This window comes from Bombina bombina, chromosome 5, assembly GCF_027579735.1.
Source record: "Bombina bombina isolate aBomBom1 chromosome 5, aBomBom1.pri, whole genome shotgun sequence".
Lineage (NCBI taxonomy): Eukaryota > Metazoa > Chordata > Amphibia > Anura > Bombinatoridae > Bombina > Bombina bombina.
In genome coordinates, this window is record NC_069503.1 from 167,120,746 (window position 1) to 167,138,125 (window position 17,380).

The 17,380-nt window shown below is 40.5% G+C and overlaps 1 protein-coding gene across 1 annotated transcript in view; it reads left to right on the forward strand.

The window, feature by feature from the left end:
- Positions 1-17,380, forward strand: part of DLEC1 (DLEC1 cilia and flagella associated protein) — a 275,413-nt gene that overhangs the window by 168,476 nt on the left and 89,557 nt on the right. The window contains 4 exon segments of the mRNA XM_053715663.1: positions 5,020-5,174; positions 12,677-12,744; positions 13,531-13,682; positions 15,512-15,627. Coding sequence (XP_053571638.1) covers positions 5,020-5,174; positions 12,677-12,744; positions 13,531-13,682; positions 15,512-15,627 — 491 coding nt within the window.

Consider the following 17,380-nt stretch of genomic DNA (forward strand, 5'->3'; position numbering starts at 1 on the left):
TATTTGATACTTTTGCTTCTTCGGAGGCTATATTTGGGAGAAAGGTTTTACAGGCAGTGGTTCCTTCCATTTAAGTTCCTGCCTTGTCCCTCCCTTCATCCGTGTACTTTAGCTTTGGTATTGGTTTCCCACAAGTAATGGATGATCCGTGGACTGGATACACCTTACAAGAGAAAACACAATTTATGCTTACCTGATAAATTTATTTCTCTTGTGATGTATCCAGTCCACGGCCCGCCCTGTCATTTTAAGGCAGGTAATTTTTAAATTTAAACTACAGTAACCACTACACCCTATGGTTCCTCCTTTCTCGGCTTGTTTTCGGTTGAATGACTGGCTATGACAGTTAGGGGAGGAGCTATATTACAGCTCTGCTGTGGGTGTCCTCTTGCAACTTCCTGTTGGGAATGAGAATATCCCACAAGTAATGGATGATCCGTGGACTGGATACACCACAAGAGAAATAAATTTATCAGGTAAGCATAAATTGTGTTTTTGTGTTCCTTACTCATATGAATGGAATTAAGCTTCCTTTATGATGACATTCTTTGTATCCCCTTGTCTCTTACCAAATGGTAGATATCTGATTTAAGGTGTCATTACACCTGGAAATAACACACCAATCACATGAGAGCACCAAGTCTTCTTCTACGTTAGAGCTGACCTTGTTTTCTTCAGGTGTTTTAATCACTTGCTGAATCCCGCTATCTTCATATACTATGGATAACATCTCCAAGATGTAGCCGTATCTCACAATACCAAATTCACTGCTTACATTGTTTACTTTAATCTTTTTAAATACGTTTTACAATTTGAGTTCCTCAAGGTGTTCCTCTATGACTGGTCATACATTTCTCAATATACTTCAAAACGTACATTAATACCTGGTCCAAGCGGCTTTAACAGTCTGCACCTCCACTATATGTCTTCTAAACTCATAATTCTTTTTCCATCTAATACGAGGAGAGTCCACGTCTTCATTCATTACTTGTGGAACTACAGAACCTGGCCACCAGGAGGAGGCAAAGACACCCCAGCCAAAGGCTTAAATAACTCCCCCACTCCCCTCATTCCCCAGTCATTCTTTGCCTTTTGTCACAGGAGGATGGCAGAGAGGTGTCAGAAGATTTCTGAGTAGTCTCTTATTGAGGGTAGTACTCTTCGGAATGGGACACTCAATCAAAATTAAACTTTCATTATTCAGATAGAGCATGCAAATTTAAACAACTTTCCCATTTACTTCCATTAACAAAATGTGCACAGTCTTTTTATATTTAAACTTTTTGAATCACCAGCTCCTACTGAGCATGTGCAAGAATAAGTGTGTATGCATTTGTGAATGGCTGATTGCATTCACATGGTACGTGTATGCATTTGTGATTGGCTGATGGCTGTCATATGGTACAGGGGGAGTGGAAAAAGACATAACTTTTAAAATTGTCAGAAAAAAAATCTACTACTCATTTGAAGTTCAGACTAAGTGCTATTGCATTGTCTTGCTATCTTGTATTTGTTGATTGTGCAAATCTACAGTGTTGACTGGTCCTTTAACACCAAAAATGTGTACTCATTTACATTTAGCAAAGAACATATGTATAATAAAATGCTCCAACAAATAAGAGGATTTTATCATAACATTAGATTGTCCCTGTAAATAGATCACAGTTGACTTTAAATGGACATTGAAGAGTAGCCAGAGAATAATATACAGGTAAATATTGCTCAGTGAGAGCATTGACAAATGTTAGGGTCTGGAGATGCAGGGTGAAACCCTCCAGTTTCGTATTAACAGCTCCTTAAGCAATCAGTGTTGACGAGTCATTGTACCGGTACCTCTAGCAGAAAATGGTCTAGTGTAATATTCAAACCGTTTCGTGGTACCAAAGAAGGAGGGCACGTTTCGCCCAATTCTAGACCTAAAGTGCTTAAACAAGTTTCTGTCGGTTGCATCATTCAAAATGGAGACGATAAGGTCTATACTGCCCCTAGTTCAAGAGGGTCAGTTTATGACTATAATAGACTTGAAGGACGCTTACCTTCATGTGCCAATACACAAGGATCACTTCAGGTTCTTAAGGTTCAGCCTTTCTGGATCAACACTTCCAGTTTGTAGCTCTTCCCTTCGGGCTGCCTACGGCTCCAAGAATCTTCACAAAGGTTCTGGGAGCTCTACTTGCGGTGGCGAGATCCAGAGGGATAGCAGTGGATCCTTATCTGGATTACATTCTGGTTCAGGCTCCGTCCTGCTAGCTGGCAGAGGACCACTCGAGTGCCCTACTCCTTCTTCTGCAATCTCATGGATGGATGGTAAACTCAGGAAAGAGTTCTCTGATTCCCAGTACCAGAGTGGAGTTCCTGAGCACAATAATAGATTCCATTGCCATGAAGATATTCCTAACAGACAAGAGATGTTGCAAGATTGTCTCCAGCTGTCTTGCCCTCCAATCCTCCTCAATGCCATCAGTGTCCTGGTGCATGGAAGTGATTGGGCTCATGGTATCCACTATAGATGTCATTCCATTTGCCAGATTCCATCTTCGGCCTCTTTAGCTGTGCATGCTGAGGCAGTGGAATGGCAATCATTTGGACCTGTCCCAACTGATCTCTCTGGACAATGGGTCAAGAGAGTCTCTCTCTTGGTGGCTCCGTCCAGACCAGCTGTCCCAGGGAACTTCCTTCCTCAGACCATCTTGGGAGATTATGACTATGGAAACAAGTCTCTCAGGTTGAGGAGCGTTATGGGGAGCCAGGAAGGCTTCTTAGATTCTTGCACCTGGGCCCTGTGGTTTCTAGTTACGTCTCTGGCGATCCACATCCCGGACTTTCTCAGCAGACAATCTTTTCATCCGGGGGAATGGTCTCTTCACCCCGAAGTGTTTGCAGAGATTTTCAACAGTTGGGAGACTCCGGAGATAGATCTCATGGCGTCCAGACTCAACATCAAGCAACCCAGATACCAGTCGCGGTCCAGGGACCCCCAGGCAGAGCTGGTAGATGCCTTAGCAGTGCCTTGGGGATTCAACCTAGTGTACATATTTCCACCGTTACCACTTCTACCTCGTGTAGTGGCACGCATCAAACAACTATTCTGATTGCTCCATCGTGGCTGCGGAGGACGTGGTTTGTGGACATAGTGGGGACGTCATTGTCCCCTACATTGCGGTTGCCCTGTCGCAGGGATCTGCTGGTACAGGGCCCCTTTGCACATCAGAATCTAGATTCTATGAGGCTGACTGCATGGAGATTGAATGCTTAGTCTTAGCCAGAAGGGGTTTTTCTGAGAGGGTGATTGATACTCTCATTCAAGCCAGAAAGCCGGTCACCCTTCGCATCTATCATAAGGTGTGGAGGACCTACTTACTCTGGTGTGAATCTTGTGGATATTCCTGGCATAAGGTCAGGGTCTCCGTAATTCTTTCCTTCCTCCAGGACGGTCTAGAGAAGGGACTTGCCATCAGTTCCTTAAGGGGACAGATTTCGGCTCTATCTGTGCTGTTACACAAGAAGCTCGCTGGGCTCCCTGATATTCAGTCTTTTGTTCAGGCTCTGTCCAGAATCAGGCCTGTGTTTAGACATTCTGCTCCTCATTGGAGTTTGAATTTGGTGCTGAAGGTTTTGCAGGGGCCTCAGTTTGAGCCGATGCATTCTCTTGACTTTAAGACTTTGTCTTGGAAGGTTCTTTTTCTACTGGCCATTGCTTCGGCACGCAGAATGTCTGAATTAGCGTCCTTATAATGTGAGCCTGCTTACCTAGTTTTCCATGCAGATAAGGTTGTCCTTCGCATGGGACTGGGATTTCTCCCTAAAGTGGTGTCTGATCGCAATATTAATCAGGAGATTGTGGTTCCTTCCTTGTGTCCTAAACCTGCTTCTTCAAAGGAATGGTTACTTCCTAACTTGGATGTGGTTCAAGCCTTGAAATTCTATCTTCAGGCTACGAAGGATTTCAGACAAACTTCAGCTTTGTTTGTTGTCTATTCAGGGAAGCGCAAGGGGTTGAAGGCTTCTACTTCCCTATCATTTTGGCTGAGGAGCATGATTCTTTGGGCTTATGAGACAGTGGGACATATGCCTTCTTAGAGGATTATGGCTCACTCAACTAGAGCTGTTGCTTCTTCTTGGCCCTTTAAGAATAAGGCCTCTATGGAGCAGATTTGTAAGGCAGCTACCTGGTCCTCCTTACATACTTTTACAAAGTTTTACAAATTTGACGTTTTTGCTTTGGCTGAATCAGCTTTTGGGAGAAAGGTTTTGCAGGCTGTGGTGCCCTCAGAATAGGGTCCGCCTCCTTTTTACCCTTCCGTTTTTCATTCAGTGTCCTCTAGAACTTGGGTATTTGTTTTCCACAAGTAATGAATGAAGCCGTGGACTCTCCTCGTATTAGATAGAAAACATAATTATGCTTACCTGATAATTTCATTTCCATCGTTACGAGGAGAGTCCACGGCTCCCGTCCGGTTCTCCATTGGGCGGACCTAAATTTCTTTTGTTGTTTTCTTCTGGCACCTGTTATACCCTGATAGTTCTCCTACTGTTCCTTGTTCCCTCGGCAGAATGACTGGGGCATGAGGGGAGTAGGGGAGGTATTTAAGCCTTTGCCTGGGGTGTCTTTGCCTCCTCCTGGTGGCCAGGTTCTGTATTCCCACAAGTAATGAATGAAGCCGTGGACTCTCCTCGTAATGATGTAAATGAAATTATCAGGTAAGCATATTTTATGTTTTTACACTGAATGTGACCCACGGTTCTTGTGTGCAAGAATAATGATATATTTAGCTTCTACATGTTTGTTATGTCCATGTAAACGAAATCACAAGTCATTTATCACGTGTTCTACATGTTTGTCATGTCCATGTAAAGAAAATCACAAGTCATGTGTTCTACATGTTTGTTATGTCCATGTAAAGGAAATTACAAGTCTCATGTTCTACATGTTTGTCATGTCCATGTAAAGGAAGTCACAAGTCATTTATCACGGGTTCTACATGTTTTTTCAGTTCTGTTCAGTTGTTGCTACCTGAGGAACTGCTGCTGGATTTCGGATCAGAGGTTTTGCTAAATAGCACAGTACAACGGAAACTGATTATCACAAATCATTCTGGAATTCCAGCCCCATTTTCATTGGAGGCTGCTTATTTTACTGGGTCCTCTGGTCAAAGAGTGCATGAAAACAAAAGGTATGTCTGCCGTTTTCTTCTTTAAATTGTTTTGTGTAATTGGACCGATTAGATTCAGGTTTACAGAATATAGTGTATCGGATCTCAACATTTTCACCATTTTTATGCTCCTAATTGCTTCTTCTTTCTTTTCCCTTATGTGATAATCAAAATATATCTCACTCTGATCCAGCCAAGAATCTTTATATCACAATTACTGGTAAATATTCATCAAAGTATTAATGGAGATTAAACTGATGAGAACATCTATAGTTGTGTGGTTATTGTTTTCCTTCTGTGTCTGCAGCTCTCCTCAAACCTGTTCTCTCTTTTAACCCCTTACAGATGCTGGTTGGCTAAGCTACATATCTTTACACTTGGCGCCCCATCTTAGAGCATAGGTATTCTCACACCCTGTGATAGTAGGGGTGTCCTTTCACTGTTCAGTTTCATTAAATGCTTTTTGCTTTATACTGCACTTTGCATGATACAGAGTAGGAGCTTTAAATTTTTGGAATTGTTTTACACAATTTAAAAGTTACATAAAAATACTTAATATTCGAAAATGCCCTAAGGAAAAATATAGAGCAATGCAAATGTAAAAGTTCAAGATCTGCAGACCATACCTCTGCTAAATTATCACTGATCTGTGCATCGCTTTTGTCATATGGTGCAGGAATACCTGAGCTCCAAGATGGCGGAGCCCAGTATAAAGATGTGTACCTTCACCAAACAGCACCAGTAACCGGTTAAAATGCAAAAGCTATGAAGAGAGCTGCAGGCACCGTAAAAAAAACAGCTTCTTGAATAGTAACAATGGTATTGTAGTTGTGCCTATTAAACATGTAAACTGTGTAATTCTACATATTAAAAAATTACAATATTATTTCCCCCTCTTCTTGAATTATATATTTTAAAATTGTGTTTCTTTCCTATGGCATGGATAGTCCACAAAGTCATTTCAATTACTAGAGGGATATTCAACTCCTGGCCAGCAGAAGGAGGCAAAGAGCATCCGAGCAAAGCTGTTAAGTGTAACTTCCCTTACCCATAATCCCCAGTCATTCTCTTTGCCTTTGTCAATGGAGAATGTGCGAAGATGGTGTCTGAAGATATTTAATCCTTTTATGCGTACTATTCCCTGCAAGCAATGATTAGGGGCTATGCTGTGTCCATGTAAATCTTTAGTAAGAGTAATGGTGGCTATTAGCAGTTAGAAAGCAGCGAGTTTGTCTTTGCTTTGTTTCTAACATTATTGCTACCCCTTCATAGAAAGCCAGGGTTGGTTACTCTGTTCTTTCTTTTTATTCAAGTCCCTGATAGAGGGTGAAGTGTCTATCACACCTAAAGAAGCTGTTTTAATTAATTGGGAACCTTCCAACTATGGACACAGACCAAGACTCTGCTTCTATGGATAAATGTTTATTATGTTTAGAGGCCCAAATTGTTTTATCTATGCAATTTTGTTCCTCATGCTTAATTAAGACTCTAAAATTTAAAGATAAATTTTTCCCTTCTGAGCCAACTGTCTCTCAGGATAATGCTATTCAGGATATGCCTCAGCTTTCTCCTCAAACATCCCATTATTGGTTTTACATACAGTGCCCTGCGGTTCCTCTCAATCTCCTGGGTGTGTTTATTTGCCAATAGATTTTGCTGCACAGATAACTTCTGCAGTGTATGCACCTTTATCTGCTTTCCCTACTGCAGGTAAGCGTAAGAAGAAATCTAAACATATTTCTGCTGGTAAGGTTTCTGACCCCTCTAAATCTGCGTTGGTCAACCTTTCCCAAATGTCTGAGGACGAGGATACTTCAGTAGCTTCTGAAGGTGAAATCTCAGACTTTGACATGATGGGGGAAATTTCTTCAGAATCTGAAGAAGTTAATTTCAGATTTAAGCTTGAACATCTCCGGTTGCTACTGAAGGATGTTCTAGCTACTTTGGACGACTGAACCTTTGGTTGCTGTGAACCCTAAAAAGTCTACTAAACTTAATAGAGTTTATGATTCTCCCTCTTCTGTGGAAGTTTTTCCTGTTCCAGACAAGATGTCTGAAATTATAGCTCAGGAATGGGATAAGCCAGTGGTTCCTTTTTCCCCTTCCCCTGTTTTTAAAAAGATGTTTCCTGTTGCTGACTCCATTTGTGACTCATGTCGCACTGTGCCTAAAGTAGAAGGAGCTATCTCTACTCTAGCTAAAAGAACTACCATTCCCATAGAGGAAAGTTTTTCCTTAAATGATTCCATGGATAAGAAGCTAGATGCTTACTTAAAAAAGATGTACATCCATCAAGGATTACAGTGGCAACCTGCAGCAAGTATTGCTGCGGTTGCTGGAGCAGCATCTTATTGGTGTGATGCCCTGTCTGATCTGATTTCAGAGGAGACTACGTTTAAGAAGATCCAGGATAGGATCAAGGCTCTTAAATTAGCCAATACCTTTATCTGCTATGCCAACATGCAGGTAATTAGACTGGGAGCTAAGATGTCTAGCTTCACTGTCCTAGCTTGTAGAGCTCAGCTCTGTGGTTAAAATCTTGGTCGGCTGATGTATCTTCAAAGGGTGGTGGAAATCCTTTCAGAGATTATGGGTGGAACGGGATCTTTCCTAACTCAGGACATGAAGAATACACCTAAAGGTCGACAGACTTCTAATTTTCATTCCTTTCACAACATTAAAGGACAGAAGTCTTCCTCCTCTTCTTCCAGACTAATCCAGGTCCTCTTGTAAGTCCAGCCAGCCTTGGAATAAGGGAAAGTAAAACAAGAAGCCTTCTGCTGACTCTAAATTAGCATGAAGGGTCCGCCCCCGATCCGATTTTGGATCAAGTGGGGGGCAGGCTTTCCTTTTTCGACAGGTTTAGATAGGCGATGTCCCAGATCCGTGGGCTGTGGACATTGTATCCCAGGTTTACAAAATAGGATTCAAGTTTTGCCCTCCAAGGGGCAGATTTCTCCTGTCAAAGCAGAAAAAAAACACAATCTAATATTAAAATTGTGTACAGGAGGTGCGCCAACCAAATGACTACAAAGTGAGTGTGAAGACCAAAAATATGAAAATTATATAATAAAATGATATTAAAATAGTTGTGAATACATGTGGTCAGATATATATGGGAATAGATATAATGAAAAAATATAATAATAAGATATTACAAGCTAGCAGAACAAATCAAGAGATGATATAAATCAAATAAAATTGAATCATAAAGTAAAAATGAATCAAAAAAATTGTGAAATAGTCCAAACTTGGAACAAATGGTCTCTGAATGATCCACAAAACGAGTGACCTCAGGGTGATCCACAAGACATGGTGGCGGTAGGCTGCTCTCTTAAGGAATGGGGGATGATCAGATATAATGTCCTAAGAGACAGACTACGCCATACCACTTATGTTACATATATGATCAAATACCTGTGTGGACGGGCCTATATCGGAGAAACGACACATTGTATCCAGGATAACTGAGCATAAAAGTAACATCAGAGTAAATAAAGAATCTGCCCCATTAGCTAACCATTTTTGCAATGCTTCACATAATATTAGTCAGTTACGCTTTCAGATCATCGACCATGTAATTAAACCACATGGAGGAGGGAATAGAGAATTATTGCTTAAGTAACGCAAATGTTTCTGGATTTATGAGCTCAATACTTTAGATACTCAACAAAGACTGGGATTTGTCAGTTTATCTGTAAATATGTTATATTTTGTTTTTTTTCGTTTCATCTAAGAAGATTATTTTAATCGTATTTGTTCTAAATGCAGATCTTGAAAGTTGCCCTGTTCATTTAGCATATCTATGTATGTTTTACTATGTATCAAAATGTGAAAATTGTAGAATGTACTAGTAAGGGTTAATCTTCTAATGTAATGCTGCCCTCTAGTGGTACCAGTGTATATAAGGTGAATTGTAACACTTGTTTGTATGGCATGATTAAGGTAACACTTTTTTTGCTGGAATAAATAATCTGCTGATTTATGCTACCTTCTTTGGACTTGTATTTTAAGACTATCCTTAAACCAGGTAAAGAGGGAGGCCTTCTTAAATTGTGTAGAGGACCTATCCTCGCTGGGAGTTATTGTACCAGTCCCTCTAGAGGAACAAGGCTTCTATTCAAACCTTTTTGTGGTTCCCAAATCGTAGACTTAAAGTGCAAATTCCTCAGGGTTCCGTCCTTCAAGATGGAAACTATTCGTTCCATTCTTCCATTGGTTCAGGAAGATCAGTTCATGTCGACTATAGATCTGAAGGACGTGTATTTACACCTTCCCATTCACAGGGATCATCACCAGTTTCTAAGGTTTGCCTTTCTGCACAAACATTTCCAGTTTGTTGCACTTCCGTTTTGGTCTTGCCACGGCTCCCAGAATATTCACAAAGGTTCTGGGGGCTCTATTGGCAGTGATCAGATTTCAGGGAATTTCTGTGGTGCCTTATCTAGACGACATCTTGGTTCAGGCATCATCTTTTCAACTAGCACAATCTCATACAGAGATGTTGTTGTTTTTTCTTTGTTCCCATGGGTGGAAAGTGAATCTGGACAAGAGTTCTCTAGTTCCAGTTACAAGATTGTGTGTCCTAGGGACTATCATAGATTCCCTGTCCATGAAGATTTTCCTGACGGACGTCAGAAAGTCCAAACTTTTTGCTTCTTGCCTTTCTCTCCAGTCTGTTATTCGTCCATCAGTGGCTCAATGCATGGAGGTGATTGGTCTGATTGTGGCTTCTATGGACATCATTCCTTTTGCTCGGTTCCATCTACGACCGCTGCAGCTTTGAATGCTCAGCCAATGGAACGGAGACCATTCAGATTTATCGCAGAGGATGAATCTGGATCCCCTAATAAAAGACTCTCGTGGTGGATTTCACAGGAACATCTGTCTTGGGGCTTCCTGAGACCTTCCTTTGTAATTATGACTATGGACGCCAGCCTGTTAGGATGGGGAGCTGTTTGGGGTTCTCTAAAGGCTCAGGGCCTGTGGTTTTGGGAAGAGTCTTCTCTTCCCATAAACATCTTGGAGTTAAAGTGACACTGAACCCAAAAAATGTCTTTTGTGATTCAGATAGAGCATACAATTTTAAGCAACTTTCTAATTTACTCCTATTATCACATTTTCTTCATTCTCTTGGTATGTTTATTTGAAAAGCAAGAATGTAAGATTAGATGCCGGCCCATTTTTGGTGAACAACCTGGGTTGTTCTTGCTGATTGGACAGCACCAATAAACAAGTGCTGTCCATGGTTCTGAACCAAAAATGTGCTGGCTCCTTAGCTGAGATGCCTTCTTTTTCAAATAAAGATAGCAAGAGAAAGAAGAAAAATTGATAATAGAAGTAAATTAGAAAGTTGCTTAAATTTGCATGCTCTATCTGATTCATGAAAGAAAAAAAATTGGGTTCAGTGTCCCTTTAAGAGCAATCTTCAATGCCTTGACAGCTTGGCCTCAATTATCTTTAGTTTGGTTTATCAGATTCCAGTCAGAAAACATCACCTCAGTGGCTTACATCAACTACCAGGTAGGGAACTCAGAGTTCCTTGGCCATGAAGGCGGTGACTCGCATTCTGCAGTGGGCAGAAGCTCACAATTGTGTCATATCTGCCATCCACATTCCAGGAGTGGACAATTGGGAGGCGGATTTTCTGAGCAGACAGACTTTTCATTCCAGGGAGTGGGCTCTCCATCCGGAAGTGTTCTCTCAGATAACCCTGAGGTGGGGGGTTCCTGAGTTGGATCTTATGGCGTCTGTGATTCTAATAGCTCCTGCAGCCTGGCCTCGCAGGATCTGGTTCAGGGATCTGGTGAAGATGTCTTCTTTTCCTCCTTGGAGGTTACCTCTGAGGAAGGACCTTCTAATTCAGGGTCCATTCCTCCATCCAAATCTAGATTCTCTGAAGCTGACTGCTTGGAGATTGAACGCCTAGTCCGGAAGCGGTCATTGAAACTATGCTTCAGGCTCGTAAACCTGTTACTCGCAGGATTTACCAAAAGGTATGGCATAAATACCTTTTTTGGTGCGAAGCTAAGGGTTTCTCCTGGAGTCGGGTGAGGATTCCCCGAATTTTATCTTTTCTTCAGGATGGCCTGGAGGAAGGTTTGTCAGTCAGTACTCTGAAGGATCAGATTTCTGCACTATCTATTCTTTTGCACAAACGTCTGGCAAATTCTCCAGATGTTCAAGCTTTTGTTCAGGACCTGGTCAGAATTAGGCCTGTGTTTAAACCTGTTGCTTCTCCTTGGAGCTTTAACCTAGTTCTTAAAGTTTTGCAGCAGACTCCGTTTGAGCCGTTGCATGTTGTTGATATAAAATTGTTATCTTGGAAGTTTCTGTTTCTTTTTGCTATTTCTTCTGCTTGCAGAGTTTCTGAGCTTTCAGTTCTGCAGTGTGATTCCCCGTACCTTATTTTTCATGCAGATAAGGCGGTCTTTCGTACTAAATTGGGGTTTCTCCCTAAGGTGGTGTTGGATCGAAACATTAATCATGAAATTGTTGTTCCTTCTTTTTGTCCTAATCCTTCTTCTCATAAGGAACGTCTTTTGCATAACCTGGATGTTGTGCGTGCTCTAAAGCTACTAGTACAAGCTACTAAAGATTTTCTGCAATCTTCTGCCCTGTTTGTTGTTTTCTCTGGAAAGCGTTAGGGTCAGAAGGCCACTTTTACTTCTCTTACCCTCTGGTTAAGAAGTTTGATTCGTTGTGCTTACGAGACAGCTGGACAGCAGCCTCCTGAGAGAATTACGACTCATTCCACTAGGCCTGTCTCCTCATCTTGGGCATTCAAAAATGAAGCTTCTGTGGAACAAATTTGCAAGGCGGCAACATGGTCCTCTTTGCATACTTTTTCCAAATTCTACAAATTCGATACTTTTGCCTCGGCTGAGGCCTCTTTTGGGAGAAAGATTCTTCAAGCAGTGGTGCCTTCTGTTTAGGTCCTCCTGCCTTGTTCTCCCTCCCTTTTCATTCCGTCTCCTCTAGCTTGGGTATTGGTTCCCACTAGTAATTGGAATGACGTTGTGGACTCTTCATGCCATAGGAAAAAAAACTAAATGTATGCTTACCTGATAAATTTCTTTCTTTCTGGGCATGGAGAGTCCACGACCCCGCCCTCTTTTTAAATTATAATTCAGCAGTTTTTTTGAGTAAACCTCAGACACCTCTATACCTTTGTGTTTCTTTTTTTACCATTTTCCGTCGGCTGAATGACTGGGGATTATGGGTAAAGGAAGTTACACTTAACAGCTTTGCTGGGGTGCTCTTTGCCTCCTCCTGCTGGCCAGGAGTTGAATATCCCACTAGTAATTGGAATGACGTCGTGGACTCTCCATGTCCGGAAAGAAAGAAATTTATCAGGTAAGCATAAATTTATGTTTTTTTGTTCTCGCTCCAAAGAGACTGGAGTGGACCCCGCAGACCTATTTCTATGTATTTTACCAATTATAGCATCCCATGGTGCTGCGCATGCGCACATGTATGCTCATGCTGTATAATATAATGTTTTCCCTCTTTTCTACACTCAGTTCTACAAGATCACTGATACATAAGTCTTCTCGATTCACAGCCCAGGCAGCTAACAAGGCCCAAGCAGGTAAGACACCTGTTCTATTGATCATTATTGATTATAATGTGGTTATTCTCTGTATCTAATTTGCCTGAGAAATAATTTGGTTATATGTTGCCAGATAGTAGTATCCTATTATAATTTATATGTAAAGCACAGAGCTGGGAACATCAGAGGGGGCACACACTGACTCATGGTGAAAATGACATACAGATAAGTAAAACAGTAAAATGAAAACAAATTAATATGGGAGAATTAAAGTTCGGCTCATTTAAAGAGTTACCATCTACATTTTAATGATTAAGGAGACTGTGTGGTATGCGTGGATTGATTTAAAGGGACATACAAGTGCAAAAAGAAAATGCGCTGCAAATGCATTAAACACATAGTTAAAGTCACCTCCACAGAAGCAATGCTCTACTGGGAGCTAGCTGAACACATCAGGTCAGCCTTTGACAAGATTCATATGTGTGTAATCACCAATCAGCAGCTAGCTTTCAGCATACCAAGAGAACAAAGTAAACTTGATAAAAGAAGCAAATTGAAGTCTCTTAAAATGATGTTCTCTGAATCACAAAAGTTTAATTTTGATTTTTATGCCCCTTTAATAGCTGCCATTTAATGCAGTTAGCCTAATTAATAAGAACTCAACAGAAGGTCATGGAATCAGTTTGTGTCTTGTGTTAATGACAGAATGGTCATTTTAAACCGTATTCGAGTAACAAGGTAATTGTGACAATGACAACGGTGATAACATGGTCTCCAGCATCTAATGTATCTTACGTGTAATTTGTATCTCCCATATATAACTAGAATATAAATCTTCAGTACTCGCACATGGCAAGGGCGCAGCATTTATTCCTCAGCCTGCATCTGGGACCCTAGGAGCTTTCCAGAGGTTGGAAATCAGAGTCTCTGCTTATAGCAACATGTGGGGAGTGTACAGTGATGAGCTGGTTTGTAGGGTAAGTGACTTTACATCTACAGGACATAGCGATGACAAGCGATGTTATGGTCACTTGCTTTTGTACAGTGTAACATTCATTTCACTGTCTAACTCAGCTCTTACTGCCACCTTTGTAGTCAATTCTTATGCGATTTGCCAATTACCACAAGCGCTTTTTTAAATACCTTTATGGAGCAATGACACCACTATACTATGCTTAGATACAATTTAATGCCAATATTCCGTAAAACACTTTCCCAGCAGTTTTTTTCGGTATTTTTGGACTTCAGCAACTTAAACCTACTGAAAACCCAATATCTCACCCAGGGCCTGATATTCAGAACCTCACCGCTCAAGCAAGATATTCTAAGAAGTCTCATCAGGCCCTTAAAAAATTAGCAATACAAATTTGAACTTGTAACCTGTCTATGTGAAACATAGACTCCTACATTACAATACAATGTCAAAAAAACATCCCAAAGATTTTGTTTGATTTCTCTTGTGTGTGATTTTCACTCTTTCATTGGTGAGATGAGCATTTTTTAAGAAATATATATCATTCACTTTGTAACGTAGTTTGCAAATAGATTATTTTTAACATATAGAAAACATGATCTATTTTTAGCTTTCTAAAAACACACATTATATTATAAGTAAACATCTTTTGAAAAAATGCCCTCAGCTGATGTTCACGTTCAGCTGGCAAAGTTTTGGAAATGTTCTGGGCTGGACTGGGAAATCAGACTGGCCCTGGAAATTCTTAGAGACTGGCCTCAGCTCACACACCCCTGGTCTGGCCTGGCCGAGTCACAAACCCCATCCCCCGGCCTAGCCAAGCTAGCGTCATGGATATAGATAGAAAATATGAATTATAATGGAGAAGCCAGGTACCTTTGCTGAGCTTGTTTTCAGCTTGTAGTCTATACAGTTGGTGAGAAATGTCACATGGCTTCTGTGGAGGAATACATGCAGCGATGCATGCTTAGAGGCAAAAAAGGCCACCCAGGCACCCACTGCCCATCACCCATACCTGCTCCAGATCACCATACATGTGTACCACTGCACTGGTGCCGGCCCTACTAAGAACAGCTGCGCCTGCAGGTGGCAATCCAACTCTAAGGAAGCTAGCGGAGGTGCGGAGGCATGTGTTTACAAGGCCAGCCCAGCTACCGCAGAAGGGCCACTTCTTGTTGCCTGTGTTTCTGCCTTTGCGGGGGGGGCGGGGTGAAGGTAACCAGCCCCAGTATGCCCAATGCTTGATCTGGGCATGCTGCAGATTACCCTCCCAGCTCAATAAGCCCTTAAAACGGTCCTCCAATGATGTAAGCCAACGGCACTGGTAATGTTCTAAGGTTATGATGCCTATACTTTCCAATAAATGCCACATAAGGTTTCTTCTGTGCTGAGAGGGAAAGGCCACTTTTTGTAACGCTTCACCTTCAGTGAACATTGCAAAAATAGCTGTTTCTCTCCAGCAACAGTGAAGCTTTGAACATACTTAGAGGTTTTAATATGATAAGGATTTACAAGTTAAGGCATTTTATTTATTCCTTTTACTTATGGTTAACTCCTTTTGTAATATGATGAGCATCAAAATGTTATAATGTGATTTATAGATAGAAATTGTTTATATTGAAATGTGAAATCAGTTAAACATCTTCCTTTATTGTCTTTATATGAAAACAAATAATGCAAATTAAACTCTTTATTTAATCGGCTTTAAACCACAAAGTTCATCCAAGATTCCAAATTGAAAAATAGCAAAACTTCATTCTGTAAAATGTTTTATAAGTAGCTTTACTTACACAGCTCTCCCATTTCCATCCATGGTCTGTATTACATTTATAGGTTGGTAACCTCAAACCTAAAAGAATTCCCATCAAGATGACTGTTGTCGGTTGCCCAATTTATTTCCAAATGACAGGTCCAAGGGCGGATCGGCAGACACAAGGGCCTATAATAAGGTAATTATAAAGACATATATGAATACAATAAAATAGTATTAATAAAATATGTAACGTTGATAACAAAGATTCAGCTTGGACTAATACAGTTTCTGTTTTTATGAGCAAAATTATATATTAAAGGGGCATAAAGTCAAAATTAAAGTTTATGGTTTAGAGCATTCAATTATAAGAGAATTTGCACTCTTGGTACCCTTTGTTGAAAAGCATAGCTAGATAGGCTCAGGAGCAGAAATGCCTTTTGTCAGTGGCTCACCAGATGTGTTGAGCTAGCACCCAGTAGAGCATCGCTGCTCTGCAGTTTAGTTATGTTTAGTCCCTTTGCAGGTGCTAAACAGTCATATGCAAACAATGGTACAATAATAACATTGCACTATAGAATTATAGGATTTTCTTTTTGCGTTTTTAGGTCCATTTAACCTACATTGTAATTGTTAAGCATTATATTGTAACACTGATGCACTATATATGTAAAACTCTCCCTCAGGCTTGGTGCAAAATCAATGACACTATATTACACAGTATGTTGTAAGAGAAAGTACTTGATTTCAGTGGCAAATTTATCCTATGCCTCACCCCAAGCACTGATCAGTGATTTTATGCCCCCCCCCCATATGATTTCTCAACAAAGTATATCAAGAGAACAAAGTCTAAAAAGACACATTCTATTTGAAGCATTAAAGTTTAATTTTCATTTTCATTTCCCTTTAAGATACATTTTAATCACCTCCAATCACTGAACAGTCCACATGTTCAGGACATCTATGCTAGCACACACAAATATTCAGCTGCTCAGCCTTTTTTATTAAAGGGACATGATTCAGATAGAGCAAATCATTTTACTCAACTTTCATTTTAATTCTATTATCAACTTTGGTGACTGCACATATATGAATTTATGAAGCAATCAGCTTCTAGCTCCCAGTAGTGCTATTCCTGAGCCTAACTAGGTGTCCTATTCAACAAAGGATACTGAGAGTGTAGCAAATTAGATAATAGAAGTAAATTAGAGGGTTGTTTAAAGTCTCATACTCCTAAAAAATTATCCTAAAAAAATAATTTTTTACTCTACTGTACCTTTAACATACCGGGTTTCAGAGGTCTGAGTTCTTTCAAATCTGACCTGTTGAGAAAAACTGAACTGAAAAGATGAATTTCTGCTTATAAAAAACCCTCAAATGCCTATAGAAAAAAAATGTGAGGGTTCACCTGTTATTTTGTAAACCACTTAAAAGAAAAATGTATCATTTATTTTATATATTTTTTTATAATTAAAGGGACAGTCTGCTTCAGAATTTTTATTGTTTAAAAAGATAGATAATCCCTTTATTACCCATTCCCCAGTTTTGCATAACCAACACTGTTATATTAATATACTTTTCTTTCCAATGGCATGGAGAGTCCACAAATCCATTCTAATTACTAGTGGGAATTCAACTCCTGGCCACCAGGTGGAGGCAAAGAACACCCCAGCAAAGCTTTATTTATCCTCCCCCTTCTCACAATCCTCAATCATTCTTTGCCTGTGTACATCGTAGGTGGTGTGTGAAGATCGTGTCTGAAGAAAATCAAGTGTTTAATCCTTTAATGGGTATGTTTCCCTGCAAGCAAGGATTGGGACAATGCTGTGTCCATGTAATCCTCTTTAGTAAGAGTAATGGTGGCTTTTAGCAGTTGGAGGTTGGTGAGGTAGCCCTTACTTTAACTCCAACGATTTATGCTAACCCCTATTTAGAAAACCAGGGTTGGTTAC